We start from the raw sequence: 12,184 nt of genomic DNA, 5'->3' as shown, positions 1-12,184 counted from the left end.
TCATTTCAATATGATTATTTCTCCTGTTCAGGGGTGTAACATCAGTACCATTCAGGACTGTGAACCATCTCCAGAGGAAGATAAGATATCTGGAGATGGTTTCTAAGAATTTATTTTTTAACTTTTAGAAACATTTTGTGAATATTTTAAAAAGCAAAGCCCTACTTTTCTGATTCACATGAAAAGTTTAGACACTGATCGAAACACCGCCTTACTCAGTAATGATTTACTGCTTTACTACTGAAGCTTCCCAATGTTTATTCTATCCCCCTTGTACTGGCTTTCCAGTTTGGCCGCCAAAGTGATGTGCTGACGTGTTTCATCCAAAATGATGAGTCACTGAGGCTCTAAAGTAAAAGGTCTCCTAATGGTTTGTTTCACAGCCATGGGGATATTAGATGTATTTCTCCATTCCCTCAGTTCTGCCTTCTTGTTAGGGGCACTGACAGTCATCCTCCTTGTCTATTTCATCGTCACTCCAAGCTTCAATTCTCAAAAAAAACCAAAAGGGTCCTCCAGGACCCAGACCACTTCCTGTGCTGGGGAACCTGCTACAGTTGGACCTGAAAGGACCTTACAAAACATTGCTGGAGGTGAGAAAGTAATTGAACTATGCTGCAGATACAGTTCTCCAGGCAGCTTTTTAGCGTTGGTTTCTTTGATGTGTGTGAAAATATGATCATATTCTGTTTTTCTTAGTCATCCAAGAAATATGGATCAGTCTTCACGGTTTATCTGGGTCCAAACAAAGTGGTGATTCTGGCAGGATACAGGACGGTGAAGGAGGCACTTGTTGACTATGATGAAGAGTTTGGAGACAGAAGCCCAACGAAACTTGCGCATGAATTAACCAAAGACCATGGTAAAGGAATAATATTATTTCTTAAAATCTTTTAGCTTTTTTTCTATTTTGGTACTGTCAAACTAAAATATGACCACTCTCAGGAGTTCTGTGGTCCAATGGTGACTCATGGAGAGAAATGAGACGCTTTGCATTGACTAAACTGAGAGACTTTGGAATGGGCAAGAGAGCATGTGAGGACAAAATAATTGAGGAATGTCAACATCTCATTGAAGTATTTAAGAAATTTAAAGGTAAAAAATTTATCACATTTGTTTGAACTGAATTGAATTAATGGTCCAATTACTTATACTGACTGTATGTGTTTGTTTTGCTACAGGAGAAGCGTTTGATACTATACTATACTATACTATATATATATATATATATATATATATATATATATATATATATATATATATATAAAGTCCTTGTGTTGCTTTTTCTTTTAGTAAACCTTTAGCTTAAAATCGCTTCATGAGAGACATCTGCTCCCTCGCAGTCCATGAAAAAAGTCTTCTGTACTCTCGTAAAGGGTATTCTCACGAGACACTAGCTCTTACACTTTACACGTGTACATTTCAAATAAAGACATTTCAACACAAACTATATGTACATTAATGAAATTATGTAGCTTATTATAAATCAGTCATCTATGTCATGAAATCTACACAGAACATTTTAACAGCATTTACAATGCTTCTTTTTCTACTGTCCAACCCCCATCCAATTTTGGGATTAGGATGATTTGAGTGACTTTGCTGTTAAATGTCTATGTGCAGGAATCTGGGATTACCAACAGTCACTTCCATGATGATAATCTTCTGATAACAGTCATGAATCTGTTTGCTGCCAGCACTGAGACAACATCAACTACACTGAGATGGGGACTTCTGCTAATGGCCAAATATCCAAAGATACAGGGTGAGGAGCTCAAATAATCCACAACTTGAAGACACTTTTACTGGAAATCAAATGACACATGTGACAAGAGCAATATCACAATAATCGTACATTTATTGAGTATGGTGGAGTGTTACTGTTACTCTAATAGGGATCAAATGTGTCCACTACTCTTGTTCATACTCTAGATGAGGTTCAGGAGCTGAGGAGGGTCATAGGAGACCGACAGATGCAGGTTGCTGACAGGAAAAACCTTCCCTTCACTGACGCCGTCATCCATGAGACACAGAGACTGAGCAGCATCGCCCCCACTGCACTTCCTCACAAAACCACCCGAGACATCACTTTTCAGGGTCACTTTATCGAGAAGGTTAGACTAATTGCTATCTATTCAAAGCTGCCTGGCACTGAGCCAGTAAGTTTTGAAATAATGTAACTACATCCCACATCCTGTGTCAACTCTGAGTTGAAGTGCCAAAGTTGTAAAGCTACAAAAAACACAAATGCAGACAAAAAGAGTAAAAATGAGTGGGAACAGTTGTTATCAGTTTACTGAGTGCACAAAACAGAAGCTTGATGCCATCTTGGACGGGCAATCACAGGAATACGGGAAAGTTTGAAACTGAATCCAAATCAAAAGTATGTGCTGTTTTTATGTGTTGTCTTAGTACGTTTTGTACTTTGTGCATCTCTGAAATCAGCTGTTATCTGCAGGGAACCACAGTGTTTCCTCTCTTGACATCTGTCCTGCATGATCCAAGTGAGTGGGAGAGGCCTCACAGCTTTTATCCTGCTCATTTCTTGGACAAAGAGAAAAAGTTTGTCAAGCGAGATGCCTTCATTCCATTTTCTGCAGGTTTGTGAGCTCAGCCATTACCACTGAGGTACATCTCTTCACAGGACAATTGATTATTATTCATCTCTTGCAGGTCGCAGGATTTGCCTCGGAGAGAGTCTGGCCAGGATGGAGCTCTTCCTCTTCTTCACCACCCTCCTACAGTGTTTTCGTTTCACACCTGCACCTGGAGTTTCAGAGGATGAACTGGATCTCACTCCAGCTGTGGGCATTACTCTCAGCCCTTCACCTCACAAACTGTGTGCTGTTTCCAGAATGTGAGGAACAGATGTTCTCTAAAAATATATGTCTCCTGGTTAAAAGATTCACCTCAGTTTATTCCAAAATGATCTGACCCCAGTTGTGGGCATTACTCTCAGCCCTTCGATTCACAAATTATTTGCTGTTTCCCGTTTGTATGCCCTGTGAAAATAAATCAGCCTAATTTTTTTTCAGAATATTGCCTTCTGTGTCCTTTATTTCAGAGTCACTGATTTACAAAATGTTTAGTTCATTTGTTCCTTTTTGTTTCAAGGTAATTTTATTAGCCCAGTCTCATGTAGGTAAAGATGTCACATTTGCCTGTTTGCTTTAGAATAGTCTCTGAGTAGCTGTCTGTAAAGTTTTGACTGACAATAAAGGCAGAATGTTTTGATTATCTAAAAATGCTACACCAGCACATGTATCATTTTCTCCCTTGCTCATAAAGATGTAACATGTTAAAGGTTTTTCTCCACAATAAAGATCAAATGCTGCAACAGTGTACGTCATACCCATTACTGCCCTCTCTAGATCATTTTGATAATTCAAACTGTCCAGACAACGCTGTGTGTATCCTTCCCAAAGGAGGACTCCTTCACTTTTCTTAGCAAATACCCACAATGCTGTAGAGGTTTACAGGTGGGTTGACAAAACAATATTATTATTGTTAGCATTGTTGGTCAGCCATGTCTGGGTGAGCGTGGAAGTACTGACCTTATTTTGAGTTTGATTCCATAAAAAGTGACAAAAACATTAGTGTCCGTTGTGCGTGGGAAGAAAACGTCTTTTTACAGCGGAAAAAAAAAATTCCTAAACTTCCAAGCAAGCACCGAGTGCGCTACGACGTAATGGGAAACTCACAAAGAAACTCGCGGATTCTTCAACTGACTGCTGCGGCACACCTGCACCAGGGTAAACCTCCGCCTACCCCACTCCTGCTTTACAGGTGAAAATAGTGCAACAGGACCACTAGTCTTTGACTTTATTTATTTTCTGCTGGGTTTTACTTGCATCTATTTGAAAGACTGAGTGTAGACACAAAAAATATTTTATTTTATTTGCTGGAATCTGCAGAAAATAGGTTTAAATATTAAACAAATTTCTTCCAGTCAGAGAATGTTGCATATAATTACATTTTTGATTGATGCATAAAGATAAAAGATTAAAACTGATAAAACAAGTTTTAAAAAGAGACTTTTCCATTTGATTACATTTTGTATGATGGATTATGCAGAAAAAGTAGAATTGGGCTGAAAGATCTATCGCTTTATCACCTATTCAGGTTGTAAATCGTGTTTTTAAAAAGTAACTAAGTAATTATTACTTTTGAAAATAAGTAATCAGTAAAATAATGGGATTACTTTTTTGGGGAAGTAATCAGTAATTAGTTACTGATTACTTTTTTCAAGTCACTTGACCAACACTGGTCTTAAATAGTTTTATTTTTATTCGGTATCTACAATTTGAATCAATTGTCAAAATTGCTGAAATCAAGCAAAGCACATTTACACTCATAAACCTGTATGTATCAGAAAACAGACAAAGAAGATTAGCTTGGCAGCAGGATAAAAGTAAACAGAACAATAATATAAAATAATAATGACAATAGTAGTGATAGAAAGTCCAAGGACGGTTATTTGCCATTAAGGAGACAAGATGCAGTAGGGATAAAAGAAACCTGGAGTCTTTTAGTCTTCCTCAGAGGTACTCTAAAACGATGGCCGCAACAACTCAAACTCAGTGTGAAGTGGATGGTTCAAACAATTCATAATAGAATGAGCCTTTCTAAGCACATTTTTGTTGTAGATGGCCAAAAGTCCATCTTGCCAGTGCCCTGAAATTTTGCTAGCAGTTTTTACCAGAAGTCCCAACCTCAATTCTTATTCTTCACCGTCAGGTTACCAAACCAGGCAGCGATACAAAAGGACATCACAGATTTGATAAAACTTCCATAAAACAAAGACAACATGTCAGATGAGACATTAAAAGATTTCATTTTCCCTAAAAAGAACATTCTTTGTTGAACCTTTTTAGTAGTGGCATCAGCATGAGTGTCATGGTCCTGTGTCATGCGACCCAGTGTTTTTGAGTTTCATGTTATTTTGTTATTTCATCTGTATTCCAGTTTCTTTTCAGTTTTCTAGTTATTCAGTCAGGCCTAGATTGCAGTTTAGTTCATGGTTTATCAGGTTCCCCTTGTGTCATGTCTACGACTCCATGTTTCCTGTTGTATTTTGAAAGAGTCCAGTGTTCTTTGTTCATTGTATTTAGTTTCACTTCCCCTGTCCTGCCATTAGGTTCACGGGTGTCAGCTGTGCTCCCTTGTGTGGCCACTTCCCTTGATCTTCCCTTATGTGTATTTAGTCTCTGTGTTTCATTCAGTCTGTGTCGCGTCGTCTGTGTAACCTTCCCAGTTATGTCTCGTCATAGTCATCACAGTTCTCGTAGTCACAGTCATAGAATCAGTTTTCAAAGTTTCATAGCTTTATCACCGTTTCATAGTCTCGCATAGCGTTCAGTGTCATAGGTTTTTCATAGTCTGTTTAGCTTTTGTTTTGCCTTTTGTCATCAGCCATAATAAAGGCTCGCCTTTTGTTAACTCATATCATGTCTCCTTGCCTATGTCTGCTCTTGGGCCCTGCTCTAACTAACATACCGGTGAACCTCACTGTGACAATGAGATTCAAAACACAGTTTATGGTCAAGTACCACACCTAGATATTTGTAACTCTCAACAATCCCGATTTCAGCAGTTTTAATAATAGTAGGTGATGAGCTATAAGAGGACTTCCTAAAATCAATAATCATGTTTTTAGTTTTTGACACATTAAGTGAAAGAAAGGACTACAACCTGTCCATGGCTTGACTCGTCTCCCACTAGAAGACTGACGATCACTGTGTCATCAGCAAACTTCAGGATGTGTCTGTTCATGAAATTGCTGCGACACTCATTTGTATAAAGAATGAACAGAAGGGGAGAGAGGCAGCAACCCTGGGGTGATCCAGTAGAGCAGGAGAGCACATCAGAAAACACATGATTCGCCCTCACGCAGTGTGACCTATTAGTCAGAAAGTCTGTCACCCAGCTGACCAGACTAGTATCAAGTTTAAAATGATTGTAAAGCCTGCCAGCAAGTAAGAAGTGTTGAATTGGATGTGAGGGGCCTCAAGATGCTCATACAAGAAATACGAGAGTGTTTCAACAGCATCCTCCACACCTCTTCCTGCTCTGTAGGCAAACTGGAAGGGGTCAAGATGGTGTTCAACATGCATTAAAATCTCCTTCCAATTATCTTCTCAAAGGACTTCCTCACTAAAGAAGTCAGAGCCAGAGGCTCTGCCCTTAGCAACAGAAACAATGACAGCATGTTTCCAAATCTTAGGTACTGAATGAAACTCTAAAGATAGTGAGAAAATATGGTGAAAAATCCCACTCAGCTGATCAGCACAAGTTCTCAGTACCTGTCCACAGATGTTGTCAGGTCCAGGACGCTTACTTTTAGTGTGTCTAAAGAGATTAGCTACCCCCTTCTCATCAATACAAAATGATGGGGGAGTGATAGTCTTTTCCCTCAGTGTGCTGGTCTGCCTAGAACAGTCAAAGTTCTCAAAACAAAGGTAAAAACTGTTAAGACTGTCTGCCAGATGTTTTTAGAGGTAAACCCCTCTAAGGTAATATTACTTTTACCTTTCATCTGTAGCCCTGCCATTGTTTTCATACCAAGCCAAGCTCTTTTGAGGTTGTTACTGTGGAGTTTTCCCCCAATCTTATTTCTGTATCTCATCTTGGCAATCTGTATTGCGGCCCTCACCTCCTTCCTCAGTATTCTCACAGTGGAAATGTCTCCCTTGTTAAAAGCAATTTTCGTTTTAAGAATCAGATCCTTAATATCTTTAGAGAGCCACGGTTTGTTATTGGGGGAAGTCTTAAATTCTCTGACTGGAATTACAGAGTCTTTGCAAAAAGAGATGTAGCTACACACCACACCAGTGAGTTCATCCAAATCAGAAGTGCTCTCTTGAAACAAGGACCAGTCAGTACAATCAAAACACCCCTGAAGGGCAACACAACTGTTTTTTGTCCGGACATTAGTCCCAAAGCCGCTGATTCGCAGTGAAGTGTCACTGTCCACATCGATCAGCCACGTCTCGGTAAGTGCCATCGGGCAAGCCTCCCTGTATTGAAGCATTAATTAATCTGTACAACACTAAAACGTTTTTTCATCTCTGTGTGTGGAGTGAAGCTTTGGAATAGACTACTTGAAGAACTGAAGCAATGTCTCAGCATAACTCAGTTTTAAAGTTGGTTCAAAAAATATGGTTTTTGCAAAGTACAGGGAGGAGGTAGGGCTCGACTGAGATTTCTATAAATAAAAGCTCCATCCAAAGAGGGATGGATGCCGACTCTCCTAACAAGACCAGGTTTTCTCCAATTATCTATAAAGACCACATCATTTTGTGGACACCACTCAGACAGCCAGCAAATTAAGGAATGGTGCGATTGGGGAGGGGACCAGAGAAAACTAAAGAGTCTGGCATTGTTTTGGCAAAGTTACACATGGATTCAATATTAATTTTAGTGAGCTCCAATTGATGTTTACGCTTGAAGTTACATTTACCCTTAACCAACAGTTTTAAATTTCCCTTATTGGGGTGAGGGTTAAACCCCGCACAGATGGTCCTGTTTACTATGCTAGCCACTTAGTTGTGGCGTTCTGTGTATGCCCTGCCTGCTAGCATCTTATGCCCTGCTGTTATGTCATGCATTGTCTCAGGGGTATCTTTACACAGTCTACACCTGGGATCTTGCCTGGTGTGATAGACCCCAGCCTCTATGAATCTTGTGCTCAGAGCTTGTTCCTGTGCTGCCATGATTAGTGCCTCTGTGCTGTCTTTCAGTCCAGCTTTGTCCAGCCACTGGTAGGATTTCTGGATGTCAGCCACTTCCTCTATCTGCTGGTGGTACACACCATGCAGGGGCCTGTCCTTCCATGATGGTTCCTCCTCTTCCTCCTCTTTCTTGGGTTGGGGCCTTCTACCTGATGTGTTAGTGGATGTTCATGTCTGATCCTGGACTGTGGTGATGACACTCACCAGTCCCGGCCTCTTTCGTTCCACTTAGCATACAGCCTCCGGGTGCTGGACTTGGAGTGAAACCCTTCATGCATGGTCAGGAGCTTCGTTGTCTTGTACATATATATATATATATATATATATATATATATATATATATATATATATATATATATATATATATATATATACATACATCTGTCATGTTTGCAGTCTTGCCAGATAGATAGATAGATAGATAGATAGATAGATAGATAGATAGATAGATAGATAGATAGATAGATAGATAGATAGATAAAACGGCCATGGCAACCCTGAATTTTAATGCTAAAATCTACCAAAAATGAAAACTATTATTACGTTTTTAACAGATATACTCACTTCTGTCAAAAATTATTCTAACATCCAAGTAGATATTTTTATTCTGTGTTTAATTTATTTTGTTGGTTTGTTAATGTTTTTCCATTTATTTTACAGACCAAAGTATCAACTGCAACGTTAATGATTTACTATTTCTTTCATAGAGGACCTTTGCTCTGTTACTGTCACACCTTGTATTATATGCTGCACAGTACAGGACTGAAATTTGGCAGACAACGCAAAAAGCACTAAGTCTCTGGGCTCTCAGTACAAAGAACTCATACCAGAGAATTCGTTTCACAGCCATGGGGATATTAGATGTCTTTCTCCAATCGTTCAGTTCTGCCTTCTTGTTAGGGGCACTGACAGTCATCCTCCTTGTCTATTTCATCGTCACTCCAAGCTTCAATTCTCAAAAAAAACAAAAGGGTCCTCCAGGACCCAGACCACTACCTGTGCTGGGGAACCTGCTGCAACTGGACCTGAAAGGACCTTACAAAACATTGCTGGAGGTGAGAAAGTAATTGAACTATGCTGCAGATACAGTTCTCCAGGCAGCTTTTTAGCTTTGGTTTCTTTGATGTGTGTGAAAATATGAAAATATTCTGTTCTTAGTTATCCAAGAAATATGGATCAGTCTTCACGGTCTATCTGGGACCTAAAAAGGTGGTGGTCCTAGCAGGATACAAGACAGTGAAGCAGGCACTTGTAGACTATGATGATGTGTTTGGAGACAGAAGCCCAACGAAACTTGCGCATGAATTAACCAAAGAGCATGGTAAAGGAATAATATTTTTTCTTAAAATCTTTTAGCTTTTTTTCTATTTTGGTACTGTCAAACTAAAATATGACCACTCTCAGGAGTTCTGTGGTCCAATGGTGACTCGTGGAGAGAAATGAGACGCTTTGCATTGACTAAACTGAGAGACTTTGGAATGGGCAAGAGAGCATGTGAGGACAAAATAATTGAGGAATGTCAACATCTCATTGAAGTATTTAAGAAATTTAAAGGTAAAAAATTATCACATTTGTTTGAACTGAATTGAATTAATGGTCCAATTACTTATACTGACTGTATGTGTTTGTTTTGCTACAGGAGAAGCGTTTGATACAACCCAATCAATTAACTGTGCAGTCTCTAATATTATCTGCTCCATCGTCTATGGCAGCAGATTTGAATATAATGATCCAGAGTTTACATCGTTGGTAGATCGAACAAACAGATTTGTCAGACTCGGTGGAAGTCCCTCAATACAGGTATTGATTCCTACTTTGTGACACTTATGGAGTTACAGATTTTTTCAAGGTACAACTCAATAACCTTTGTAAATGAAAAATGGTATTTTATGTACAGATGTATATTTGATGATTCACAGATGTATGAAATGTTTCCATCAATCCTGAAGTGGACTGCTGATAGGAACGAAGGGTTCAAACTGGCTGCTGCCAATAAAATGCAAAACCGTGCCTTCTTCCATCGTTTAAAAGAGACTCTGAACCCACAGATGTGCAGAGGCTTTGTAGACGCCTTTCTGGTCCGCAAAGAAAATCTTGAGGTTGGACTTTCTATTATCTTTTAACTTTGTGTTCAGGAATAAATAACTTAAGCTGATGGTGAAACTGTGCCTTATCCTGCTCAGCTATGGTTAAGACAAAACAGCTGTGTTGCATCCTAATACCTTTATCACCCAGCAGATGTATGCGAACACTATTGATCATTTGTAATTCTTCTGGTGTATGTTACATCCTCGTTACTGTTCGGTGCCTTGACACTTCTTTTTCTACTGTGCAACCCCCATCCAACTTTGGGATTAGAATGATTTTAGTGACTTTGCTGTTAAATGTCTATGTGCAGGAATCTGGGATTACCAACAGTCACTTCCATGATGATAATCTTCTGATAACAGTCATTAATCTGTTTTCTGCCGGCACTGAGACAACATCAACTACACTGAGATGGGGACTTCTGCTAATGGCCAAATATCCGAAGATACAGGGTGAGGAGCTCAAATAATCCACAACTTGAATACACTCTTTTACTGGAAATCACATGACACATGTCACAAGAGCAATATCACAATAAGCATACATTTATCAAATATACTGGAGTGTTATTGTCAGTGTAACACAAGTGTAATGTGTCCACTGTTCTCGTTTAGACTCCAGAGGATTCTAATAGGGATGAAATTCAATTACTGTTACTTTTATACTCTAGATGAGGTCCAGGAAGAGCTGAGGAGGGTCATAGGAGATCGACAGGTGCAGGTTGCTGACAGGAAAAACCTTCCCTTCACTGACGCCGTCATCCATGAGATACAGAGACTGAGCAGCATCGTCCCCACTGCACTTCCTCACAAAACCACCCGAGACATCACTTTTCAGGGTCACTTTATTGAGAAGGTTAGACTAATTGTTATCTATTCGAATCTGCTCGGCATCAAGCCATGTTTTGAGATAATGTAACTACATCCTGGATCGTCCTGCATTAACTTTGAGTTGAGGTGCCAAAGTTCTAAAGCTATAAAAAACCTAAGTGCAGACACAAAGAGTAAGCATGAGTGGGAACAGTTGTTATCAGTTTACTGAGTGCACAAAACAGAAGCTTGATGCCATCTTGGACGGGCAATCACAGGAATACGGGAAAGTTTGAAACTGAATCCAAATCAAAAGTATGTGCTGTTTTTATGTGTTGTCTTAGTACGTTTTGTACTTTGTGCATCTCTGAAATCAGCTGTTATCTGCAGGGAACCACAGTGTTTCCTCTCTTGACATCTGTCCTGCATGATCCAAGTGAGTGGGAGAGGCCTCACAGCTTTTATCCTGCTCATTTCTTGGACAAAGAGAAAAAGTTTGTCAAGCGAGATGCCTTCATTCCATTTTCTGCAGGTTTGTGAGCTCAGCCATTACCACTGAGGTACATCTCTTCACAGGACAATTGATTATTATTCATCTCTTGCAGGTCGCAGGATTTGCCTCGGAGAGAGTCTGGCCAGGATGGAGCTCTTCCTCTTCTTCACCACCCTCCTGCAGCGTTTTCGTTTCACTCCTGCACCTGGAGTTTCAGAGGATGAATTAGATCTGACTCCAATTGTGAGCATTACTCTCAGCCCTTCGATTCACAAATTATGTGCTGTTTCCCAAATGTGAGGAAGAGATGGTCTTTATAAGCTTTTGTTGTCCTGTGAAACGGCTCCAGTCAATTTTTAGCAGAATATTTTCTTGTGTCCTTAATTATTATTAGTCCTTTATTTATCCAGGTAAAAAAAATCTCATTGAGATTAAAAATCTAATTTCCAAGAGAGACCTGGCATCATGGCAACAATTTCAGGCTCACTGACATGATTTACAAAATGTTTAGTTCAATTGTTCCTTTAGTTTCAAGGTGATTTTATTAGCCCCATCTCATGTAGGTAAAGATTGCCTGTTGGCTTCAAAGTTTTCACTGACAATAAAGGCAGAATGTTTTGATTACTTAAAAATGCTACACCTGCCATGTATCGCTCTCTCGCTTGCTCATAAAGATGTAAGATGTTAAACATTTTCCTCCACAATAAAGATCAAATGCTGCATCAGTGCATGTCGTGCTCATTACTGCCCCTCAAGAAAGAAGACACCCTCAGTTTTCTTAGTAAGTACCGCCATGCCACGCCCCCTGGTGGTTGGAGAAGTTTACAGATGGGTTGACAACACATTATTGTTACATTGTTGGTCTTCCATGTGACCTCTTTAGAGAGAAGAAGAATGTCTGAAAGGAACTGAAATATATATCAATGTTTATTTGTATAGATGAATTGTTTTTTCATAATTTTGGGGGGCTAATTGATGGTTACCAGACTCTTTGGGCCATTTTCTATCTGTCCGCTTCACTTTTTCATTTAGTGATAAGAAAAACTAATGACCATCACTTGTAG

The 12,184-nt window shown here is 39.5% G+C and overlaps 1 protein-coding gene and 1 pseudogene across 2 annotated transcripts; both read left to right on the top strand.

Moving 5' to 3' along the window:
- Window positions 1–294: 294 nt before the first annotated feature.
- Window positions 295–3,312, top strand: LOC147313087 (cytochrome P450 2K1-like; annotated as a pseudogene). Its single transcript, XR_015125080.1, has 8 exons — window positions 295–593; window positions 700–862; window positions 946–1,095; window positions 1,182–1,202; window positions 1,517–1,765; window positions 1,933–2,114; window positions 2,459–2,600; window positions 2,674–3,312. The product of XR_015125080.1 is annotated as a cytochrome P450 2K1-like (transcript).
- A 5,157-nt stretch (window positions 3,313–8,469) lies between these two features.
- LOC147313086 (cytochrome P450 2K1-like) lies at window positions 8,470–11,848 on the top strand. Its single transcript, XM_086265042.1, has 9 exons — window positions 8,470–8,785; window positions 8,889–9,051; window positions 9,135–9,284; window positions 9,370–9,530; window positions 9,650–9,829; window positions 10,129–10,270; window positions 10,489–10,673; window positions 11,018–11,159; window positions 11,233–11,848. The coding sequence occupies exons 1-9, from the start codon at window positions 8,579–8,581 to the stop codon at window positions 11,418–11,420; spliced, it is 1,518 nt and encodes a 505-aa protein (XP_086121168.1). The 5' UTR covers window positions 8,470–8,578; the 3' UTR covers window positions 11,421–11,848.
- Window positions 11,849–12,184: the final 336 nt, after the last annotated feature.

This window comes from Aulonocara sp. 'chitande type north' Nkhata Bay, linkage group LG15 (assembly GCF_057382095.1).
Source record: "Aulonocara sp. 'chitande type north' Nkhata Bay isolate Kocher_YH1m ecotype deep benthic linkage group LG15, A_spYH_male_GT1.1, whole genome shotgun sequence".
NCBI lineage: Eukaryota > Metazoa > Chordata > Actinopteri > Cichliformes > Cichlidae > Aulonocara > Aulonocara sp. 'chitande type north' Nkhata Bay.
The sequence above is the reverse complement of the archived record's forward strand: the minus strand, read 5'-3'. Positions and strand labels throughout refer to the sequence as shown.

Coding starts and splice junctions, on each gene's coding strand:
- LOC147313086 (XM_086265042.1), top strand. CDS start 8,579: ATGGGGATATTAGATGTCTTTCTCCAATCGTTCAGTTCTGCCTTCTTG. Junction 9,285..9,369: donor AGTATTTAAGAAATTTAAAG/GTAAAAAATTAT, acceptor GTTTTGCTACAG/GAGAAGCGTTTGATACAACC. Junction 9,531..9,649: donor GTGGAAGTCCCTCAATACAG/GTATTGATTCCT, acceptor GATGATTCACAG/ATGTATGAAATGTTTCCATC.